The 25876-nt window shown below is 45.0% G+C and overlaps 1 protein-coding gene across 2 annotated transcripts; it reads right to left on the reverse strand.

Annotated features, from left to right (window-relative positions):
* Positions 1-6489: 6489 nt before the first annotated feature.
* LOC123085903 (protein saal1-like) lies at positions 6490-14010 on the reverse strand. 2 transcript variants are annotated; one of them, XM_044507608.1, is made up of 10 exons: positions 13597-14010; positions 11083-11176; positions 10789-10900; positions 10056-10121; positions 9824-9963; positions 8967-9066; positions 7971-8116; positions 7137-7269; positions 6867-6951; positions 6490-6731 (listed from the first exon to the last, which is right to left on the reverse strand). In XM_044507608.1, the coding sequence occupies exons 1-10, from the start codon at positions 13913-13915 to the stop codon at positions 6526-6528; spliced, it is 1401 nt and encodes a 466-aa protein (XP_044363543.1). In that variant the 5' UTR covers positions 13916-14010; the 3' UTR covers positions 6490-6525. The 2 variants fall into 2 exon arrangements, 1 of the variants encoding a protein (XP_044363543.1); XR_006440130.1 differs by lacking the exons at positions 6490-6731; positions 6867-6951; positions 7137-7269; ... (3 more) ...; positions 10056-10121; positions 13597-14010 and having other exon boundaries at positions 10833-10942; positions 11083-11174.
* Between the last annotated feature and the right edge of the window lie 11866 nt (positions 14011-25876).

Raw genomic sequence — 25876 nt, forward strand, 5'->3', positions numbered from 1 at the left:
AGGAGGTGGGGTAAAGGTGGACCAGCAATACGGAATGACAATGGTGGATTTCAACAATCTTGGTTACCTTGACGAACCATTCGTCCTAGCGAAAGATGTCGCTCAGGTTTTCTATGTGAAGGACATGAGTAGCAAACCGAGGAAACGGAAAGATAAGAAAACGATCAGTACATCATGCGATGATCCAAAGCGCCACATTGTTCTTTCAGGGAAAAGAAACATCGTGGGAGTGGAGGACAAGACAGACATGTCAGAAGATTATAATATGTTTGCTGAAATTCCGCCCTTCAAAGTGAACACCGACCCAAGCATTAAGTTAAATGATGAGGATGCTCCATGGATACGGCACAATCGTAAGCAAGCAGGGACACAAGGGAAGAAATGATGTGTAATAATTTATTGTACCAAACTTTGTTGAATGGATCATGTGAATTATATTACCCGTGATGTGTTTGGTGTCCATTTTCGAATGATACATGAAATTTGGAGTGATGTAGTCCATGACGCTCTACAGAGTCCGGCCGTACCACCATAGCCGACGACCGGCCTCTGGTATATTATTTTGAATTGAATTAGTTTTATTTTTCTGAATTTTTTGATATATTATTTGTATTTTTAACATTTTGAATTGAATTAGTTTTATTTTTCTGAATTTTTTGATATATTATTTGTATTTTTAACATTTTGAATTGAATTAGTTTTATTTTTCTTAATTTTTTGATATATTATTTGTATTTTTAGAATTTTGAATTGAATTAGTTTTATTTTTCTGAATTTTTTGATATATTATTTGTATTTTTAGAATATTGAATTGAATTAGTTTTATTTTTCTGAATTTTTTGATATATTATTTGTATTTTTAACATTTTGAATTGAATTAGTTTTTTTTCTGAATTTTTTGATATATTATTTGTATTTTTAACATATTGAATTGAATTAGTTCTATTTTTCTTAATTTTTTGATATATTATTTGTATTTTTAACATATTGAATTGAATTAGTTTTATTTTTCTTAATTTTTTGATATATTATTTGTATTTTTAGAATTTTGAATTGAATTAGTTTTATTTTTCTGAATTTTTTGATATATTATTTGTATTTTTAAGATTTTGAAAAAGAAAAAGTATTTGGAAAATACCTTTAGTCGCGGTTGGCCTGCCCAACCGCGACTAAAGGTGGTTGCGCGCGGGAACGAAAAACCCGCCAAAAAAGTCCTTTAGTCGCGGGTCGCCTCCCCAACCGCGACTAAAGGTTACCCTTTAGTCGCGGGTCGCCTCCCCGACCGCGACTAAAGGTTTCCCTTTAGTCGCGGGTCGCCTCCCCAACCGCGACTAAAGGCCCTTTAGTCGCGGGTCGCCTCCCCAACCGCGACTAAAGGGGGGGGGGCTATAAATACAACCGCCCGACCCGTCGCCTCCATTTCTCCGCTCGTTCTCTGCCGCGCCGAAGGCCTGCCGCCCTCGCCCTCGACGCCGCCCGCCGTCGACCTCGCCCTCGACGCCGCCCGCCGTCGCCCGCGCCCTCGACGCCGCCCGCCGTCGCCCGCCGCCCCCTCTCGCCCACGTACGGCGCCCGCCGCCCCCTTTCGCCCTAGTACGCCGCCCGCCGGCCTCCCTCGCCCACCGCGCCGCCTCGCTGCCCTCAACGCCGGCGGCCGGCCTCGCCGCCCTCAACGCCGGCGTTGATCGAGAGAGAGAGAGAGAGAGCAGAGAGAGAGCAGAGAGAGAGAGAGCAGAGAGCAGAGAGAAAGAGCGAGGATCGAGAGAGAGAGAGAGAGCAGAGAGAGAGAGAGCAGAGAGCAGAGAGAGAGAGAGAGAGAGAGAGCAGAGAGAGAGAGAGAGAATTTTTTAACTAGTTAATTAACAAAAAAACGGTAAAATTTGATAATTAACAAAAACGGTAAATAACTTAGTTTAACAAAAACGGTAAATAACTTAAAACTTGATAATTAACAAAAAAAACCCGTAAAATTTGATAATTAACAAAAAAACGTATATACGGAGAGGGGCGGCGAGGGGGGCGGCGATGCGCGCGGTGTTTTTTTAGGGATCGAGAGGGGACGGCGAGGGTTATAAATGTGTTGTCCTCGCCTCCCCTCTCCGTGACGCCGTCGTCTGCCGCCCCGTCTCGCGCTCTACCGCGACACCCTCTCCCACCCCTTCCTCGCCCCCTCCTTTTGCCACCGCCCTTTCGCCACCGCCACCGCCACCGCCCCCCTTCTTCACTTAATTAATTTGTTTTTACTACATGTTTTCAGGACTGAAATAATGGCGGACGATAGAGCTGACCCGATTATGGACAACTATGATCCGGACGGTGAAGCACATATGTTCGGCATCATAAACGGCGATATTCTATATGTGCCGACCGGAGAAGAAGAAGATGATATCTCTTCTTATCTGAACCTTGACGGTGAAGATGAAGGGCGCCGTCAGCAAGATGATGCCGAACAAACGTCGATAAACGACGATCTTCAAATGGAAGTAGCAACCACCTCCGGCGCCGAGGTATATATATACATTGAGCCTCTGGTGATACAAACTAACTGATTTGAATAAATATGTGTGTACTAACGCGCGCGACTCTTTCTTATTTTAGCCCTCGGCCGGATCGTCGAAACAATCGAGTACGTCGTCAAAGCGTGGCGCAACCAAGACGATGAAACAAGGAGAAACATGCACCATCGAGGTTGTCGACAGTGCAACCGGCAGGCCGCTGGAGCCCCGCAAGAACACCACCAAGTTTGTCAGCCAATGCGGAGCCATTGTTAGAGACAACGTCTCGATCACCGTCCAGGAGTGGAATGAGCCAAAGAAGGCACGAATTGATGGTTTCACTTTTGTCGATAAGAGAACAAAAAAAGATTGCTTCAAGAAGCTTATGGAACATTTCGTTCTACCTCCGGAATACAACAAATTCGATGAGGAGGGTAACAAGATTGAGGAAAACAAGGAGAGGAGGAGGCTAGTCAAACAGTTCGCTCTTCATAAGATGGCCGACGCATTCCGGAAATTCAAGCAAAATCTAGCCCATGACTTTGTCAAGCAGAACAAGACTCCGGATTTCAAAGGACAATATGAGAAACTGAAACATGATTGGCCAGAATTTGTGAAGCAAAAGAAATCGGAGCAGTTCATTCAAATATCGAAAAAAATAAGGAAAATGCGGCTAAGAAGGAGTACAATCATGTTATGGGGCCAGGAGGGTATCGCATTTGGGTGCCTAGGTTGGAGAAGATGGAGAACGATCTGAGGGCGCGAGGAATCCGTCCAGGTACGGAGGGATGGGACCCAAGGGCCAAAAGCTGGTGGTACGGGCATGGGGGAACGCTGAACCCGGAGACAGGGGAGTGTGTTTACCGGGGCAAATTAATTAAACCCACCCAAGCCCTTATTAACGCAATGAGGGATGCTCAACAGGGGAAGATCAAGTTCAACAGAGAGAACGACGCGCTGACAAAAGCCCTCGGGAATCCTGAACACGGAGGACGTGTACGAGGCATGGGGCACATTCCGTGGAAAATAGGGTTCCCCCAGAACGATGACCCGTACGGTTACAGAAGCCGTAAGAGAAAGATGGATCGGGAAGCAGATGTTGTGGCGCGGTTGGCATCGGAAATGGATGTGATGAAGAAAACCATGAGTGTACTAGTAGCCGAAAGAGATGCAGCTCGGGTGCAGCATGAAGATCATCCAGCGGATCTCGGAAGCCAGCAGCGGAGAAGCAGCGTGGCTTCCACGGAGGCCCCACCGGCTGGTGCAGATGCACCGACGATCGAAATTACTGCACCGGAGCCTCTGGTGGTCGAAATTACTGCACCGAAGCCTCTGGTGGTCGAAATTACTTCACCGGAGCCTCCTCGCTACCCCGTGGACGATATAAAGGAGATGAAAGAATGTCATCTGTATTATCCTATCGGGAACATGTCCATGAAGGTAGCCATCGGCAGTGCTTTACCATGTTTACCTGGAGCACTCCACCACAACAACCCCATTCAAGATGGCTATGCTCGTGTCACGGTGGAGGACATAGTCCAAGGGTTTGAGGACCTGGAGATTGACATTGCTACACCTGAAGGGGAGAAAAGACTTGGAGATGTCAAGCGCCATTTCATTCTATGGCAAAAGAAGTTTATCAAGTTTCCAGGCGAGGCGCCAAGGACAACAAGTCCACCCCCCTACGGTGGTGGTGGTGGCGGTGGCGGCGGCGGTGGTGGTGGTGGTGGTGGCGGTTCACCTACACCTCCGTCACGTCAGCCGACGCCGCCCCCCAGTCCACAACGTCCGGCGGGTGATCAACCGCCGCCCCCCAGTCCTCGTCCGGCGGGTGATCAGACGCCGCCCCCCAATCCACCTCCGGCAAAGAAGCAGAAGCAGTCCTGGATTATTAACCCGGACCCTTATGTACCTAAGACCACAAAGGTACCGGAGCCATCACTGAAGCCTCTCCCCACAAGGCCTTGGGAACGTAGTGCCGAGGAAGTCGACGCGGCCGCGGCTGCTGATTTGGAGAAATGGAAGGCGGACTGCAAGAAGAAAAGAGAGCCCGAGCCCAAGCCAGTATTTTCTGATGAGCAAAAGAAGTGGGCTAAGTCATTTTTGAGCACACCGTCCCAAGCTGCAAAGAATCTTCCTAACGACTATGCACGTGAACTTCGCAGGCAGGCACTCATGTTCAAGGAGAACAAAGAGCGGGAGAAGGCCGAAAGTAAAAAAAGCGGGAAACAAGTTGCCCAGCTCGGGGAACAAAGTAAACAATCGATTGCCCCGCTTATAGTGGAAGCCTTCTGTCCGGATGCCCCCGAGATCATACAAGCTGCGGCAGCACAGGGATTGACTGTAACGAGTGCCAGAGAACAAGCGGCCAACTTAGGTATTACTCTTCGTGAACTGTTAGGCCTTGATGAGGCGCCAGTGAAGGAGGTAGTAATTACATATGTCAAGAATGGGCCTCTCGTCGAGCCTGCGCAGGAAAAGGATCTACCTCCACAAATGAAAGGTCTGCTGAAATGGTACAAGGGTTACATAAAAAATAAAAACGCCAAAGAATATATTTATGCGGAAGTTAGACATGAGCATCACTTCAAACATTACTATGTACAAATTGAACTGAGTGAATTGTTCCAGCTTTTCAATCTGCGCGAGCTCGATAAATCTATCATCAGTTGCTACGTTCTGTAAGTGATTTATTAATTTCTACCCCATCTCGTTCATATTGCCTGCACTATATATATGTCCTAACTATATTGTTGTGTCCGCTATTATACATGCAGAATGAAGATTAAGGAATGCAGAGTAAGGAACATCCATGATGTTGGGTTCATTGACCCACACATCGTTAATGGACATGTGTTGGAGCGTCACCCCGCCGACGTGGAGGCAGACCTGTGACAGTTTCTTATAAAGCAGGAACTCAAAAGTGATATTCTATTTCCTTACCATTTTGAGTGAGTGTTTCTGTCTTGAGCACATTCTCTTTTGTTTACTCCATGCATGGTATGTGGCCGGCTAATCGATGAGTTATGCATGACGTACTGTGCATGTATCGTGTCCGCAGGTTCCACTGGATTCTGCTAGTAATTAAAGTTAACACCTCAGAATGTCTCGTCCACGACTCTGTGAATATGGATCCAAAGCTTTGGGGCGGCATGAGAAGAATGCTGCAGAAGTAATTATTTTCATTCATTTGCGCTCTATATCGATCGGCCTATTTCGTTCATTTCCTAATATCAAGTAACTAATTAATAACTCTCTTGTTCATTTAATTTTCTTTGCCTCGTAGGGTTTGGAGACGGTTCGTAGATACAAAGGTCGGTGAATTCAAAAAAGAGCTAGAATTCAAAATGTTAAAGGCTAAGAATGCTGGGGATATTCAGCCACCGGAGACCAATCTATTGGATACTATGTCTGTGAGATGATCCGGAGATACACCTCTGAGCGGGTTCCGAGTGATACCAATGCTCAGAGGAATAACCTCCGGTGGATGCTTAGTCCAGAAGCTCGCTTCCGACCACTTCAAGAGGAACTAGCTGGATGGTTCAGCAGGGAAGTCCTCCATCCTAAAGGAGAACACTATTACGAGGACGTAGAACTTTATATGCATTAAATCATGTATGGAAACTTGTTCAAAATTGTATATGGTCATCCGATGATATTGAATATATATTGTATATTCCTCTTGAATTCTTTTTGGTTCTAATTTCAAATTTATTTGAAATTGTACATTCATATGCATGTATGTAGTACCGTAGAATATATGAAACTCCTTCAAAATTAAAATAAAGCACAAAAGAAATAAAACAATACAAATTAAACAGAAAACAGGTTTAGGGGGGGGGGGCTAAAACCCTAAACCTGTGGCGGCCTTTAGTCGCGGTTGGCCAGAAGAACCGCGACTAAAGGTCCTCCGCCCCGACGGCCGCCTGGCGCCCACGTGGACGGGCCGTTAGTCGCGGTTCTTAAGCAGCCGCGACTAAAGGTGGGGGGCTTTAGTCGCGCTTATTTGGTCGCGGTTGCGCAACCGCGACTAATGGCAGTTGCGAACCGCGACCAAAGGCCTTTTTTCCACCAGTGAGAACAGAGACACAAACTGGTCAAGGGACAAGGAGTTCAACTCAGTTCCTTGCACTTGTGCCAGAATACACGATAAGATACTCCAAAGTGCATATCGAGCTTGGTCATCATCAGGGACCGCTGGAAGAACTTCAAGTAGGCCCTCCAGGAACGGTAAATCTGAAACAATTGAAAGACTGGATCACTGTAATGGCACTAAATGGAAACATTGATTTCAAGTCATGCAGTGCACTGCTTAGCAAATACGGTAGTTGCTTAGAAAATAAGATAAGTGCTAACAAAAAATGTGCCTACCATGGGATATCTTAGGCACCAAATGCTTTCCATCTTTCAAAATATTTGATATTACAATCACCACCGAAGCGCAATAGCTTGCAACCTGAAGAAGAGTTTGTGAATAAGAATACAATTGCCATGCTTGACTTGCAAGGGTGGGGACTCACAACAATTAATGCAAGGTGAATTTTGCCATATGTAAAAATTGAAGAGGCAAGGAATTTTCTTCAAATTTCCGGAAAAAAAATTCATGACTTACTGACAATCAAAAAAATAGGAACAGCTTGCTTGTTTATCAGGCGACTTGATCATGTTAACTAGCACTTTAATCAGCCGGTCATTCGATGTCATTGCCTTTGAAACACAGTGTATGGCTGATGATTCTACCATGAAGTGAAGGATCAAATCAAGAGAACCCTTTCTGAAACGTGTTAAGAAAAAGGTAAGGTGAATCCATTACTGTCCCAGGTTGTTAATTCAAAATTCAAAAACTCAGAAGGGTTATCGCAGTGACAGAGAAATGCAGCTACAGTCCTATTAAATTAAAACTAGGAAGTGGGAATGTAAGAAATTTAAAATGCTCAGACCATACTATTGGAAAACAACAAATGGCCGCATCTCAGAAGACAGGTTAAGGACCAAAACTTTGCCTAGAAGGCATGAATATAAAAAACATTCTATGAAGCTTTAAGGATCACTTTGAAACAATGACTTTAAACGGGACTTGGAGGATTCAAATCCTTGAGGGTTCCTGACACAACTGTTTTGGGAGCTTCAGCATTCAGCCCATAATCGAACTGAATGCCATAAATCTCCAGAGATCCAAACAGGCCCTTAGGTGTTTTTCCTATGATTTCTTCTTAAACTACAGAAAATTGACCAAATACTCCCTCCAATCTAAAGTGTAAAGTGTATTAGTTTTTCAAAAGGTCAAACGCTTTTCTATTTGACCAAACCTAGATAAGTTTGACTTTTCTCAAAATTAATACACCTTGCATTTTGGACGGAGGGAGTGCATAGGAGAAGCTTCCATGATACATTGAACAATAATAGTTCAAAATCTGTACCAGATAACTTTTATAAAATGAAAATCTTGCCGAATTTCAAGTTAGTTCAACATACCTGTCTAGCTTCTCATCCGGTGGTCTTTCAATCTCATTTGTTAGTAACCCAATAACACGGTCAACTAAACCCAGTTTAAGCAAGGGCTGGATAAGCATAGCAATCACATCTCGATTATCAATGACAGTTGTTAGGAAGTCAATGATCTGCAACCAGTAATTCACATAAGAAATAACCAAACAGTTGAACACATGCAAATATAAAGGATGGACATTTTTCAGCTGAACCATAGTATAATAAGATGAAAGTAGTTGTGATAGTTCGGCTGGGCTGACAATTTCAACCAAATCATACAACACATAACAATAGGCAACATTAGTTTTACAGTATAATTGTAGGAAAATAAAGGCTTTCACTGCTATAAAAGTTATTGTAGAACGATAAGCAAATAGATGCTAGTTCAAAGACCATAAGACCTCTGCAGCTAGAAGTTTGATAAAATTGTAATTTGCAGTCACATGTTTCTCAAGAGTATCAACTGTTACCAAAATGCAGTAAAAAAATTCAGATATTCTTCTAAGAGAAGAATTTTCAGAGAAGAGAACCAAGCAATTTCCATGGAAAAAAACAGGACCTCATTCTGACCAAGGATAAGTCTACATTGTTCGGATAACAAGTAGTAGCAATGAGTAAGACTGGACCATACAACTAAGAAGTGTTTGGGAAGATGAAACAGTCCATAGAAACTATTTGATGACGACCTTCTTGAAACTACCTCAGGATATGGTGAACAGATAAAAGAGTTAAGCAGGCAAACACACATGCCTAACCATCACGTATAGAAGAATGAGCTAAGATGATTCAAACGATTTATGTTACACAAGTCCTACAAAAGAAATACAATGTATCCATATATGTCAAAATTCAATTTAAAAAGAACCAAAGTCACTAAAGTTGTGTGGACCAACTCTACGGATTAGTCACAACAAGTTGCATATACAAATTCAGTACAATACGCAGTCACAACAAGTTGCATATACGAATTCAGTATAATACCTTTTCAATTAATGTAGTACTATCTGTCTTCCCAACTATCAGTAGAATACGTGAAAGAATCTCATCAGGTAAAAGAGCTTGAGCCCAAGAAACAGATGCACTGGACTGAAGAATGGCAGCCAACAACCTGTCTAAGAAAAAATGTGTGAGGATGCACCACTGATGAAATTTAGCAGCAATACTCATTCCAACTATCTCGGGGTGTAAGAATTTTCTTTACAGACAGTAACACAAGTCAAAATAAGCAAAAAAGAACAGAGCATAGATCATTGTCTACAACTCAGGACAATTAGAAAGCAGCTTCTCCAAGTTTTGAACATCGACAATAGAAAGTTAAATTATCAAGAAAAACAAAATCTAAATTTACTTAGCTCCTATCCCCCAAATGATTAATAACATAAGTACATAACCTACTAACACAGTTGAAAAATGATTATATTTTTGCAAAAGTCCTGTATGTTCAAGCATTTTCATCCACAACTTCAACAACTTCTGATTGATTGGGTAGGTCCAAATGTAGGTATGCATGTAACATGTGATGTAAGTATGTGTAGTTTTGCATTTGGGCATTTGCATAGTTATGTTGTAAAATTGAATGGGTATCTGGCCAATACAAAATGCACAAATTCAAGAACATAAATAATATATCAATATGGTAATCGTGTGTGTGCTGAGCTAAACTACCCAGATCTATTTCACATGATATAAGACTTAAATTTCACGGGATGAAATATCTTGCAATGCTAGAATAGTAAATAGCTTGTCAAATGGCTGATAAATAAATAATAAAAAAATTGGTTCTAAATAATAACTTCGAGTCCGGCAAAAAAAAAAACATAATCCCAAAGATACCCAACCTGAATGTTTCAGAAAGGCATTTGACATGATTTAGAAACAATTGCTCCACGACAGTTGCAATTAAACCATTTTTCAAAGAGATTGCAGCAACTAGAGATTCATGACAGACTAAGTTTCCCATAATTCCAAGACAAATTTCCTGCAGGAACAAAAGATTCAAAGAAACAAGATACTTTAATACATGCTTAGCAAAAAGAGAGGAGGTAGCAGTAGAGGAAAATTTCATTTCACCTTCACCCTAGAAGAATTTGCCGTACGAAGGTTTTCCAAAAGCACTTCAATCACAAGGTTATTAATCTACAAGGGTTAAATATAATGTGTTGTTAGCAGCAGAAGATGCATAATTACTAAGGTATAAAGGAAGGTGGGTAATTCTGTTTATTATGCCTTAATTTCCTTTTGTAGTTCCTTTGAACACTTGATTTGCTCTTAGATCAATTAGGATTTAGGAGAAATACTTTTGACTTACTGCAACCTGGCCATTCTTCCATTTAAAATGTTTGTTAGAATTAGCATGTTATTATGACATAAGCATTCACACTACATGTAGCTATCACCAGCAATAATTTATATGGTTCACAAATTATAGTAAAGAATTTGCTACAATAAACTGATACAGAACAAAATTCAGGGCCAGGAAGATAAAATATAAGCACAAAGGAGCTACAAAACTAAAGGAATGAAACAATTACAGTTATCCACCTTAACTTTTTGCTTATCTACTACTAATTGATCTAACAAGCCAACCACATCGTATTAAAATCCAGGATATTCAACCAATGTCTAAAGCCAGTGCAGATAAGGCAATCAAAATCTCTCACACTTCCTGCTTGCTAGTATCTTGTTCAGTAAAAAATTGAGAAGGAATAAACAAGTTTCATATAGCAGAACAGTCCGCCTTTTCTTTATGACAAACCTATAGAAGAAATACATCCTTCTACAAGAGAATGATGCAGATAAATACCATAAGTTCTGCTTGAGGTGTACTAGCCGCAAGTTCCCACAGAATATAACCACACTCTTCCCACTGATCCTCAGGACTGACACTCCTTTCTTCTGGAAGACCCTGCTTGTCACTTTTCTCAGAGGGATCCGTGTTATCCGGTTGCGTTGAATCCCTGTCATCAGAATTGACCCTTTGCTTGTCACTTTTTGCATGAGGTAGACATTATTAGGACAACCAGGTCGTTTTGATAACAGCATTCATTGCTAAACCAACTTTAGGGGGGGGGGGGGGGAATCTGGAAGTACCACTCACCTGAACTCTTCCTCCAAACTGGATCCCTTAGGTATTAGTTGCCTTATAAGAGAGATAGTATAGCTTGGATCAACTGTAGTTGTCTCCTCAAGCACTGTTTTGATTTTCGGCCGCAAAAAGTGGATTTCGGCCGCAAAAAGTGACTGCACATAATTACAACCAGAGGATTGAACATTAAGACAACACGATATTACTATAATTCCATGGGAGCATGTTTGGCAACTATTTACATCTTCCTGACAAGGCATCTAAATGAAAATACTGATGACAAAGCGACTAAACAGGGTAACTATGCATCAATTGCGAAAACTATGTACGTTAAAGCTTCATATTCACGATAAGCAGTTGCTTGGTAACTGGTAAGTAAACTCCAGTTGTAATAAAATTCGAGTGCCATATTCACAGTACTCAGCTGTAAATGCAAATTGGCATCATCTAGAAACAATTGCCCCGCAACTGGTGCAATTAAACCCCAGTTGTAATAACAGATTTGGGCGTGTAAACATTGTGGCAGTTCTCAGCCGTAAATGCAAATTGCATAGCCCACAAATCACAATAGCAGAAAAAAATATGCAAGATGGATGTTCCCCAGGAATTCACCCTCTGTCCCATGGATGGAGGAGGATTCAAGCAGCATCGAGTACAACGTGCCGCGCGGGCTGTCCTAGCTCACCCTGAGGCGCAGAATCGCTTGGTTATAATAACGACAGCGGTCACCCCTCGAAGCGCGCACCAACCCGAAATCATTCTGGGAAGCTTACGCACCCCGGTCGCGTTATCTTGGCCGCCCGTACGCGCTGGGATCCGTGCCGTCGTCAGCCGCTAAAACAGGTCACGGGCATTGCGGCAGTGTGATTACCCACCACAGGTCTGTGATCATTCTAGTTCCAGTAGGCTACTGTGCATGAAGTCTAGCTGGGCAACACAGCTAAAAGACACGCGCATATGGACAAAGTCAACAACAACACAGCTTCACATACTCGTGACATGGGTTTTTAACTCAACTCTGCTTTTTGGTTACGCGGGTGGGAGAAGGTTCGCTGGCAGTGCCTGGTGAGTGGTGACCATGACTCAGGTACGATGCACATGTTTTAGGACATGGACGAAGTACACGATGAAAAGTCACAGCTCATGTACAATGTACATGGTTTGGGATCAACGTCCGTTGCATCATTCGAATGTTCGAAATCTCACAAACTGGGCACGGTAGCGACAACGTACACGGAGGCGAGCATGGGACGCCATGGATACAACGTTAGAATACACGAGTCGACATGAACGTTGGCACGGTGGCAACGACAGACGTTGAGGCGAGCATGATGCCATGGATACAATGGTTAGAATACACGAGTCGACATGGATGTTGACACGGTAGCGACGACGGACGTCGAGACGAGCATGATGCCATGAATACAACACTTAAGGTACGCGACTCGACGCAGACGTCGGGACGGTAGCAACGATAGACGCGGAGACGAACACATGACCCTACGAATACAACACTTAAGATACGCGACTTGACACGGACGTCAGGACGGTAGCAACGACGGACGCGGAGACGAACACATGACGCCACGAATACAACGTTAAGGTATGCGACTCGACGCGGACGTCAGGACGGTAGCAACGATGGACACGGAGACGAATACAACACTTAGGGTACACGACTCGACGCGAACGTCGGGACGATAGCCTGAGACAAATACGTATGCCACGAATACAACAGCTAGGGTACGCAAGTCGATGCAGACGTCTGCACAGTAACGATGACGATGGACGCGAAGACGAGCACGGTACGCCATGGATACAATGGTTAGAGGAGGCAGGTCGACACGGATGTCTGCTCGGTCACTGTCCGCGGGCATATCTAGATATGTCTGTGTACGTATAGGGGACCGATTTTACAACTATGGTTGTGTAGAAGCTCCAAGCGCTCATATTTTGCGAGGGACCTCCAGATGTGCTTCGCACATGTCAAACACTTATCGATGGCTGTACGAGTGATCGGGGTACACGAAACAAACAACTTGTGCCGCGCCACATGCATTTTTCTACGATAGCTGGCCTGATGATTTTTTTTCTTGCATTGACACAGGGAAGTAGGGAACAGTGCTAGATTTTATTTAGACCGTTAGCCCATGAGACACCGTCTCGTGAGCATCTCATCGATCTTCGGGCGGCAGAAAGAAACAAGACGTCTCAGAATCTAGGGGACCTTTTTATTCAGTCCTACCCACGAGCCTGCCAACCTACTGTATGAGTCAGGTCATGACGCTAGTTAATGGAGCTTAATGCTACGTGTCTCGAGGTATAAGAAAAAAAACGGACTGCCAAGATAACGTGGCCCGGGTGCGTAGGCTCAAAAAATCCACCTCCCGCACCAACCGCTCGACGGAATGCTCCCGAGAGCGAAGGAAATGGAAACCACGCGAGCGACGCCAAAACCATCGTCGCGCCGCAGAGGGAAGGGAACGCGAGTCGGGGAGATGGGTGGGAGGCGAGGCGAGGCGAGGCTGCGTACCTCCAAGGGCTCGAACGGCAGGTGCGTCGGGGCGTCCTCCTCGTCCTCGTCTCCCTCCTCCTCCTCCCCGTCCCCTTCCTCCTCCTCGTCCTCGTCCACGTCGTCCTCCGTGGTGTCGCCGCCCTCCTGATGGTCGTCCTCCGGCTCGGGCGCGTCGTCCTGCCCCGCCTCGACTGCTCCGCTGGCGCCCACTTCCTCCTCGGAAGCGCCCAGCGACGCCGGAGCGGGGTGATCGGGGCTGGTTCGCTCGCCCGCCGCGTCCAGCTCCCGCGGCGGCTCGGGCTCGTCGTCCTTCCCCGCTCCGCCCGCCATGGGAGCTTCTTCGGCGGTGGCGGTGGCGGGCGTGGGCGAGAGGAGAGGAGAGGAGAGGAGCGGAGCGGGGGTGGCGAGGCCGTTCGACTGCGAGGGCGCACGCAATGCGGAACGGGAGCGTAGGTCTGGTTTATAATTGCCCAAAAACCCCACCCACACGCACAGCGTTTGGGCTTTTCACAGGGCCGAGCCGCGGCAGGGCGATTGGGCGGCCAGTGGGTTTTGGCCTGGCCCTGATAGTCCTTTTTTTTTCTGAGGTGGTCCTTTTCCTTCTCTAGAACTTGCAATCCTGTTTAAAAACATACAACCCGGGTAGAAAAAAAACTTTGGACATGATGAATGCTATAAGGCTTGCTCAAGAGTTTAGCATGGGCCGAGTTATTTTCAACACGAACCGCCTCTCGCCGATGCTTGAGTTGGGGTCAATGGAATGCATGGTGTTTAATGTCAAATAAAAGAATTTATAATTGGCTCGGTTAGGGCTAAATATTGGTCAAAGAGACACCCTCCTGGCGTTTTAATGTGACTTTGGTAAAACTATTATATAGCATTGAAATGGTTTGCAAAGTATTAAGTCTGAATCGATGCACTTACCCCTTTTGTGATTATTTGGTTACACTCTTTTTTAGATAAACAACGAATAAAAACAATGTCTTCCATTTCCATGACATCACTATGAACAAAAAATGACAACTAGATGCGAGTGAAGTGAAGTGAATATAGCTATGATCAACATTAGTTGTCTTTCAATGCTACCTTGGTGGACGCTTAGGGGGGTCGGTGGTTCATACTACCAATTTGTTTATGATGATTGAGTTGCTTCTTGTAAAAAAACTGGTATAAATCTATGTTAATTCCCCTAAAGCGATAAAACCAAATAAATATTTCTCCTATATTTATGAATGTAGATGCGATCATATGTCATGATTTGGTTTGGACCTTGAGTATACTACCCAGTCATATATCTTTTTTTATCGCTTGCTTGTCATTATATTGTATGGAATAACATGAATGCTATATTTTGTCCTTTACCATTGCCACACCCAGATGGAAAAAAGACAATGAAAACACTCTCCCCGGTACCAAAGCTAAATGGTACCAGTTCATTCCACGTATGGCGCACATGTCTTGTGTCTTCCTCTAGGATGACGTTGACCCATTCAATGGAGGAACTTGAACTTATTGCACTTCTTGTGCACCAGAAAATGACTACATGAGAGGTGGATAAGGTAAATCCATTTACAACTACTATCAAGCTTGGAGATTTATGAGAATTGCCTCATTTTTCTTATGAATTGACATGGAGGCTTATTGTTTGTGTGTGGGTGTGGACTGCCTATTGAAGAGGGGGTTGCAGAATCAAAAAAAAGCATCAGAACGCCACATGGTTTTGGTGTTGATGACAAATGATTAGGGACTAATGCTCATTCAAATGTACAAACAAGTGTTGTTCCCAAGGTTTTGAAAGTAAGATGGTGGAGGACCCACACCCCCCCAAGCAAGCAAGAAAAAGAAGAGAACACATTTACATTTCCTATGATACTTTATGGTTTATCTAAGTCGTATCAAAGCAATACAATAAATAGGGGTGTCAGAGTTGAATCCGACATATCTCGGCTAGGGGGTCCCAATATGTTGATCTTCGCTAGATGGTAACATGACAAAGCTAGAGGGACACCATGTTTTACCCAGGTTTAGGCCCACTCGAAGAGCTAAAACCCTACGTCATGCTTCTGTTGAATTGATTGTGGATGGGGTACAAAGTACATGATGATCTACCTCGAGATCGTATATGAATATCTCTAACCCTACGGACAAAATCCCTCGCTTATATAGGCACTGGTGGTACCTAGGGTTGCATGTAGGTCGGTTACACCAAGGGATAAACATGTCGATGATTCAAATGTGTCTTGAAGTATTCGCCAAGTCTTCAAAGGATTCCATCTTGAGTATGTCATGGGGCATGGCAAACGTGGCCCACTTGTCGGGTGTTTGGGGATCTCGGCCCAGGCCATAAAGGGATCGTGCACTGGATTTCTAGCGGCATCATTAACAAAATCCCCTGACTCATGCGCACATATAACCGGCAAAATTATCGTGCGGTATTATGCCTTTTGATATTTGTTACGGGCTTATAAAGGGATGTTGATGAATCTAAGTTGATGAATCTAATCTATTCTTAGACCTTCCCCATTGCTTCTTGTCCCCGAATCCCCCAACCTCCAGCTCCTAGAGCACATAGCCCAGACCCAACCTTTACATACCCCTTTCAAGTCTTTCCCCACCTCCTTTAAGGGCTAGAACAGACAAGCGTGTCGTCGTGGTGGCGTTCGAAGAAAAGGCGACGTGCAAGAGGGGGTTGTGGCTTCGTTCCACCATCACCCATGGCAACACTGTCGAGCTCCAGGCAAGCGGCTACCTCCCGTCATAGCACGAGGTCAAATGTCGCTCGCCCCTCGTCAGGACCGCTGTTCTCTCCACCTCTAGAGTTCAGAACCTCGGGAAGGCGAGCACATCGTCTTCATCTTCCACCTCACACGAGGTTTGGGTTTTCCAGTCCACCCCTTTTCTCCATGGCCTTATGTTCTTCTATGGCCTCCAATTCCATGTTCCATCATCTGGCGCCCAACTCCATCCTCCACATTGCCTCCTACATCATCTTCTGTGAGGCATTCCTTCCCATCGAGCCCCACTTTGGGCTCTCACTCTGGTTGTTTTCTGTTAAACCACAGACAACTAGCGGCCAGATCATATAACGCGGAGGCGCCATGATGAGCAAGCTCCATGCCGTCAAGTGGATGAAAGGAAAATTCATCAAGAGGATGAAACAATGGCAAGAGGAGTGGTTCTACAAGGCCGACGTGCCATCGGGGGACAAGGAAGGATCCTCGCCTTCTCGGTCGCGCCCCTGAAGAGGTTGCACTCTTGGACAACCAAGAACCTCAACTGGGCGAATAAGGAGGAAGTCGAGGCCCTCCAAGAATGGGTGAAGTTCCTCATTTGCCCGGGCGTCACTTTGGTGGATGTGATCCATGTCATGCTCTACTGCAAGGTCCAGCCCCTCCAGGCCCGAGCATCTTCTCTATGGAGGTATGTTCTGGACAGAGGTCTCGGTGATCCGATGCCTCTATAGAGGGAGGGACCACGGCGAGATGCTGACGATTCTCTTCAAGCCCTCAGCAAATGAAATTATTTTTCAGACCGAGGGAGATGACATTATCTATATGTGAGCAAAATCAATTGCCAATGTTTATCTCTTACTTATCTTTTATTTGCGGTCGAACCTTTTTTCTCCATCTTTAGCAAAGGATTGAGATCCGCGGCCATTTTTCATGACTGGCATACCTTTTCCAGGTCGGTCAAATCCACGGCGCCTCAACGCGGGGAACCTGTGAGCACCGATCTAGAGCATTTGCTGACCGAGGACCCGTGCGTGGTCATGATCAAGCAGAAGAAAACCAAGGGGACCAGGAAGACTAAAGACTCACAGGTCTTGGTCATCCGAGATGAGGTCCCTGAGCTCCCCATTGGGAGTCAGCTAAGCTCGGCTCTGATAACCCACAAATATAGGGGGTCCTTTGTAGACTTTTCGATAAGTAAGAGTGTCGAACCCAACTAGGAGCTAAAGGTAGAATTATATTCTCTTCAAGTTATATCGACCACTGATACAACTCTACGCACACCAATGTTTGCTTTACCTAGAAACAAATAATGAACTACTTTGTAGGTGTAATGGGATAAGTTTGCAAGATAATAAAGAATGTGAAAAATAAAACTTATGTGTTGTTTTAATAAAAGAACAAATAAGTTAGTATAGCGAGTGTGGAAAAGTGGTGGTAGGATTTGCGAAATTATCCTAGGCAATTGATATAAAGATCGGTAATCATTATTGCAATTTTATATGAGGGAGAGACATAAGCTAACATACGTTTCGTACTTCGATCACGTGAACTTATGATTGGAAATTTAGCAAGCATCTGCAACTACTAGAGATCATTAAGGTAAACCCAACCATAGCCTTAAGTATAAAGTCCTCTTTAGTCCCATACGGAACAACCCACTTACCCGATCTTGTGTTTTTGTCACCGACATACTCAGTCAGTAAGTAAATCAAGAACACATTGCAACACCCTACAACGGGAATCCCACACGTGTGCACGCCATGGAAATCACCATAGGACAGCACCAAAATATAACATGCAACTCAAACCAATCTAGATCATGAATCCTCCCATATAGGACAAAAGGGATCTACTCAAACATCATAGGATGGCTAAACATCGTTGGATAATAATATATAGCATAAAGCACCATGTTCAAGTAGGGGGTACAGCGGGTTGCGGGAGAGTGGACCGCTGAGTATAGACGAGGGAAGGTGGTGGTGATGACGGCAGCAAAGTTGTTGATGTAGACCGCCGTCACGATGGTTCCTCCGGCGGCGCTATGGCACCACCGGAAAAGAGGGGTGCTACATCTTGAGCTTGCGTTGGTTTTCCTTGAAGAGGAAAGGGTGATGCAGCAAAGTAGCGTAAGTATTTCCCTCAGTTTTTGAGAACCAAGGTATCAATCCAGTAGGAGGCTCCTGAAAAGTCCCACGCACCTACAAACAAACAAGAACCTCGCAACCAACGCAATCAAGGGGTTGCCAATCCCTTCATGGCCACTTGAGAAAGTGAGATTTGATAGAGATAATATGATAAGATAAATATTTTTGGTATTTTTATGATATAGATTGGAAAAGTAAAGATGCAAAAAAAAGATGGTAAACTTATATGATAAAAGATAGAACCGGGAGCCATAGGTTTCACTAGTGGCTTCTCTCAAGATAGCATAAGTATTACGGTGGGTGAACAAATTACTATCGAGCAATTGATAGAAAAGTGAATAGTTATGAAATTATCTAGGCATGATCATGTATATAGGCATCACGTCCATGACAAGTAGACCGAAATGATTCTGCATCTACTACTATTACTCCACACATCGACCGACTCCTGCCTGCATCTAGAGTATTAAGTTCATGAAGAATAGAGTAACGCATTAAGAAAGATGACATGATGTAGAGGGATAAACTCATGCAATATGATATAAACCCCATCCTTTTATCCTCGATGGCAACAATACAATACGTGCCTTGCTGCCCCTGCTGTCACTGGGAAAGGACACAGCAAAATTGAACCCAAAGCTAAGCACTTCTCCCATTGCAAGAAAGATCAATCTAGTAGGCCAAACCAAACTGATAATTTGAAGAGACTTGCAAAGATAACTTAATCACACATAAAATAATTCAGAGGAAATTCAAATACTTCTCATAGATAAACTTGATCATAAACCCACAATTCATCGGATCTCGACAAACACACCGCAAAAAGAGTTACATTGAATAGATCCCCAAGAAGATCGAGGAGAACTTTGTATTGAGATTCAAAGAGAGAGAAGAAGCCATCTAGCTAATCACTATGGACCCGAAGGTTTGTGGTAAACTACACACAACTCATCAGAGAGGCCTTGGAGATGATGTAGAGGCCCTCCGTGGTCGATTCCCCCTCCAGCGGAGCGCCGGCGAAGGCTCCAAGATGGGATCTCGCGGATACAGAAGGTTGCGGTGGTGGAAATAGTTTTTCGTGGTGCTCCTGGATGTTTTCAGGGTACATGGATATATATAGGAGGAAGAAGTAGGTCGGTGGACGCTCGAGGGGCCCACGAGGGTGGGGGTCGCGCCCACCCCAAGGGGGCGCGCCAGGCACCCTCGTGGCCGCCTCATTCGTTTCTTGACATCCACTCCAAGTCCCGTGGATTGCGTTTGTTCCGAAAAGATCACTCCCGAAGGTTTCATTCCGTTTGGACTCCGTCTGATATTCCTTTTCTTCGAAACACTGAAATAGGCAAAAAAACAGCAATTCGGGCTGGGCCTCCGATTAGTAGGTTAGTCCCAAAAATGATATAAAAGTGTAAATCAAAGCACATAAACATCCAAAACGGGTAATATAATAGCATGGAACAATAAAAAAATTATAGATACGTCGGAGACGTATCAAGCTTCCCCAAGCTTAATTCCTACTCGTCCTCGAGTAGGTAAATGATAAAAACAGAATTTTTGATGTGGAATGCTACCTAGCATAATTCTCAATGCGATTTTCTTTATTGTGGCATGAATGTTCAGATCCAAATGATTCTAAATAAAAGTTCATATTGACATAAGAAATACTAATACTTCAAGCATACTAATCAAAGTAATCATGTCTTCTCAAAATAACATGGCTAAAGAAAGTTCATCCCTACAAAATCATAATTTGGTCATGCTCCATTTTCGTCATGCAAGAATGATCTCATCTTGCACACCCCCGATGACAGGCCAAGCAATTGTTTCATACTTTAGTAATCTCAAACTTCTTTCAACTTTCACACAATACATGAGCGTGAGCCATGGATATAGCACTATGGGTGGAATGGAATATGATGATGGAGGTTGTGTGGAGAAGACAAATAGGAAGAAAGTCTCATGTTAAGGAGGCTAATCAACGGGCTATGGAGATGCCCATCAATTGATGTCAACATGAGGAGTAGGGATTGCCATGCAACGGATGCACTAGAGCTATAAATGTATGAAAGCTCAACAAAAGAAACTAGTGGGTGTGCATCCAACTTGCTTGCTCATGAAGACCTAGGGCATTTTGAGGAAGCCTATCGTTGGAATATACAAGCCAAGTTCTATAATGAAAAATTCCCACTAGTGTATGAAAGTGACAACAAATGAGACTCTCTCTATGAAGAACATGGTGTTACTTTGAAGCACAAGTGTGGAAAAAGATAGTAACATTGCCCCCCTTTTTATTTTCTTTTTCTTTTTTTGGGCCTTTCTTTTTTTTCTTTGGCCTTTCCTTTTTTTCTTTGGCCTTTCTTTTTCCCTTTTTTTCTTTTTTTATTTGGGGACAATGCTCTAATAATGATGATCATCACACTTCTATTTATTTACAACTCATGAATTACAACTCAAAACTAGAACAAGATATGACTCTATATGAATGCCTCCGGCAGTGTACCGGGATGGGCAATGAATCAAGAGTGACATGTATAAAAAACTATGCATGGTGGCTTTGCCACAAATACGATGTCAACTACATGATCATGCAAGGCAATATGACAAAGATGATGCGTGTCATGATGATGAACGAAACAGTGGAAAGTTGCTTGGCAATATATCTTGGAATGGCTATGCAAATGCCATAATAGGTAGGTATGGTGGCTGTTTTGAGGAAGATATAAGGAGGTTTATGTGTGATAGAGCGTATCGTATCATGGGGTTTGGATGCACCGACGGAGTTTGCACCAACTCTCAAGGTGAGAAAGGGCAATGCACGGTACCGAAGAGGCTAGCTGTCACAGCCCTAGAATATTGTTTGTAAATAGTTGCATCTTCATCCAGGCATCATATTTAAATTTCTGAAACTTGAACTGAGGAATTTTGGAAGCCTCAAAAACTCTAAATAAAGAGGGGCAAGAAACCCTAAAATTGCAATCAGTAAATCCAAAATGCCCTAGAAATAGCTCTGACAATTTTGGCAAGAGTTATAAATCAAACCAAAATTTTGGGACATTTCTAAGGAATTATTGGGCTCTGATTTTAAATCAATATTTTATTTGAATTTGGAGTTATATTCATAATATATAATGAATATATTTTCAAATGACCTGAGATATTTTTGTTATGTGTGGAGAAGTCCATTAAGTGACTTAAAAATATCCAGGGGAGTTTTGGCACTGTTTTCAAATTCTGTTTGAATTAAAATTCAGTGCCAATTAAATAAATCAGAACAGAAATAGGAAAAACAGAGAGAGGGAGAGAAGGCCACCTGGGCCACTTACCTGGCGCCACTTACCTGGCCCAGCTCCATCTGGCCGGCCCAGCCCACCTCCTCCCCCTTGTCATCTTCCTCCTCTGCCAGGAGGACGAACAGAGGCGAGGCGTGGCGCGCGCCCGAGAGGCCTCGGCCACCTCCTGCTTCCCCCTGGCCACCTCCTGCTTCCTCCTCGACGCCCGGAGACGCCACGCACCTCCCTGCCTCTCTTCCTCACTCTCCCGCGTCCTCATCCTCTCCCCGGAACACTCTCCCCCTCCTCTGTTCTCCTCACCCGAACGGAGCCGCCGCCACCGACGAGAGCCACCATGGCTACCGGCCACCCCACGCCTCACCGACGCCCCAGGAAGCTCCGCCCCGACCCCCTCTTCCTGCCCACCGATCCACGGCCCTCCGGAAGCCCTGCAGCGTCGCCCTCAAGCTCGCCCCCAACCTTCGGCCGCCGGCGAACTTTCGAGGATTCGCGAGCTCCAGCCCCTCCCCGGCCTCGCCGTTGCCTCCACCAGATCCGCTGTGAGCTACTCTTCCATTCCCCCTCCTCCTCGCGCTCGTTCCCGTACTCTAGCCACCCTAACCACCTTGCCGAGCATTCCTCGCCGGCGGCCATGGCACCGCCGTGGCCACAGGTGTCTTAGCTCGCGTCTGAGCACGCCCTCGGGCTCGAGATGTTCCCAGGAGCCGAAAACTCCCATCGGTTCGTCCGTAGCCGCACCATAGCATCGTCTTAGGCGATGCCCGAGCTCCGGTCGCTGCCTTTCTCGCCGTACTTGCCGCTACCGGTCACCCCAGCCGCGGCCACAGCCACCGCTGGACGCGCCGCGTCGCGGACGTTCTAATGAGCCAAACCGCGCACCAAACCATCGCCCCTAGCTCAAATCCGAGCCGCGCCGCCGTGCGGAATGGTCGCCGCCGGCGATACTCCGGCGACTGCCGACGGGGCACGCTTAATTAGTGTTAATGGCCCCACTAATTAAACCCACAGCCACTGACTGTGGGCCCCACCCCTGGTCAAACCCCAGTCAGCGCTGGGTTTGACCGGGATTAGGTCCTGTGTCACTGACGTGTGGCCCCCACACGTCAGGTTTGACCCGAGCCAGCCCAGTTGACCCTGCTGACGTCACTGTGACGTGGTGCTGACGCCATAATCATTTCTGGATTTAATATTATTCAGGAAATTCCAGAAAATGCCTAAAACATCTAAAATTCATAGAAAATTAACCGTAACTCCAAATTAAATTAATTATATATGAAAAATTATCAGAAAAATTCAAGGAATCCATCTGTACCATTTTCATGCATGTCAGAACAACTTATAGCTGCTGTTTAGCACAAATCAATTAAATGGCATTTGAATAATCACATATGGAGTTTGAATTTGAATATTATATTCAAACCAACTTCATTTAATCTGTTGCTAGTTGCATTAGCTCAAAACACATTCATATTGCCATGTCATGAGCATGCATCATATTGTGCATTGCATTGATTGTGTTCCTTTCTGTGTTGCCGGTATTTGTCCCCTCTCGATAGACGCGATACTGATGATGTGATCGTTGACACTGATGAAGACTCAATGTTATCTTCAGAAGTGCCAGGCAAGCAAAACCCCCTTGTTCATTCCGATACAATCCCACTCTCTCGCTCCTGCTCTCTTTTCCTGCATTAGGACAACATCGATTCATCTGTTACTTGCTGCGGTAGCTGAACCCCTTTATCCTCTGCATGACCTGTCATTCCACAGTAATTAGATGAAACCCACTAGCATGAGTAGGAGTTGTTTGAGCCCTGATGTGCCAACTCATTCATGCTTGTTTGTCATGCCTGCTACTGCTTAGAGTTGAGTCAGGTCTGATTCATCCGGGATGAATCAGAGGTGTGTGAACATGTCCTACGGTGTGTGAGCTAAGCGTGTGAACACGATTTGGTAAAGGTAGCGGTGAGAGGCCATGTAGGAGTACATGGTGGGTTGTCTCATTGCAGCCGTCCTCAGGAACTGAGTTCTGTGTTTGTGATCCATGATTCAGCTACTACCACGCATTGGGCCCGAAACCAATGGACCCTCTCGGCTTCTTAATCACCCTTGTCCTCTGTCCAGGAGTTGCAAGTAGTTTCTGGTGTTTGTAGTATGCTGGAGGCCGTGCGCAGCGCTGACCGTAGGGGTGGGCTGTGATGCGGTAGGCACGTGGCCGGGTAAATCGGGCGCCCGTTTGGTGTCACGGAACCCTGTTCACATCGTTTGGGGCTGTGAGCGAAACTCCGGCCGGATCTCCTCATGGATGGAACCCGAATAGGCGATAAACCTGGACTAGAGACTCGAGTGTTTAGGCAGGCCGTGGCCGACACCCACGTTGGGCTTTCGCTTGAAGGTTGCCGAGTACATGTCGTGTAAACGGCGGTAAGTGGTGAGAGCGTGTGTGAAGAAGTACACCCCTGCAGGGTTAACATCATCTATTCGAATAGCCGTGTCCACGGAAAAGGACTTCTGGGTTGCTTATATCAGTTCATAGACAAGTGAAAGTGGATACTCTAAAATACGCAAGATAAGCGTGAGTGCTATGGATGGCGTTCTCGTAGGGAGACGGGAGCGGTTCCATAGTGGTGTATTGGTTGGTGAATATGTGGACTCGTGTGCGCCACCTCAAAAGAGTTACTCGCAGTCGTAGTTTAGGATAGCCACCGAGTCAAAGCTGGCTTGCTGCAGTTAAACCCCACCATCCCCTTTGTTGATAATGATGCATATGTAGATAGTTCTGATGTAAGTCTTGCTGGGTACATTTGTACTCACGTTTGCCTATTTTATGTTTTTGCAGAGAGACTTCGGTCTCACTAGTAGTTCCACGTGGACTTCGACGTTTAGCTTGTTACCTCAGCTACGATCTTGTGCCTCGGCAGGATTGGTAGATAGTCAGGCTTCTCAGCCTTTTTCATTTATAGATGTCTGTACTCAGACATGATAGCTTCCGCTTGTGCTTTGTTTTGTATGCTCTGAATGTTGGGTCATGAGACCCATGTTTGTAATATCTCGCTCCTCGGAGCCTAATGAATAAATTACTTGAGTCATAGAGTCATGTTGTGATGCCATGTTGTATTTGCACATATCAAGCATATTGTGTGTATGTTATTGAAATGCTTGGTATGTGTGGGATCTGACCATCTAGTTGTTTATCTTTAGTAGCCTCTCTTACGGGGAAATGTCTCCTAGTGTTTCACTGAGCCATGGTAGCTTGCTACTGCTCCGGAACACTTAGGCTGGCTGGCATGTGTCCTTCTTCGTTCCTGTGTCTGTCCCTTCGGGGAAATGTCACGCGATGAATACCAGAGTCCTGTTAGCCCGCTACAGCCCGGTTCACCGGAGTCCTGCTAGCCCAGTGCTACAGCCTGGATTCACTCGCTGATGACCGACACGTTCGATGCTGGGTCATGGATGCCTGTCCCTGTAAGTCTGTGCCACTTTGGGTTTACGACTAGCCATGTCAGCCCGGGCTCCTTATCATATGGATGCTAGCGACACTGTCATATACGTGTGCCAAAAGGCGCAAACGGTCCCGGGCAAAGGTAAGGCGACACCCGTGGGAATACCGTGCGTGAGGCCGCAAAGTGATATGAGGTGTTACATGCTAGATCGATGTGGCATTGAGTCGGGGTCCTGACAGCATTGGTATCAGAGCTTGACTGCCTGTAGGATTACCAAGCCAAACTGGTCGAAGTTGAGTCTAGAAATTCTTTAGTTATGTAAGGGAATTGATTGTGGGATGGAACGTAAGGCTCTTTTTACTCCTTATACCTTATGCCTTCTGATCTGAGTCATCTTATCTTTCCTGCGGGGATTAAGAACTAGGCTATCTCTTCTTTCTATCAGGATCACGTGTTACTAATCAGTGGACTTATAAGATTGTTGGATTTAAGTCTCAGTTCAGTTCCTACTACTTCCGTATGTTAATTGTTGATCTCGGAACCTTGGTATTGTGCTTCTGAGTGGCTATGCCACCATTTTTGTAGCATGTCTCAAATCTTTTTGAGCAATTATAGCCGTTATGCTGTCCGAGTCTTCCCAGGTTTCTAAATAGTCTGATGCATTCGCAAAATCCTTTCCCTCTGGTTT

Source organism: Triticum aestivum, chromosome 1B (genome assembly GCF_018294505.1).
Source record: "Triticum aestivum cultivar Chinese Spring chromosome 1B, IWGSC CS RefSeq v2.1, whole genome shotgun sequence".
Taxonomy (NCBI): domain Eukaryota; kingdom Viridiplantae; phylum Streptophyta; class Magnoliopsida; order Poales; family Poaceae; genus Triticum; species Triticum aestivum.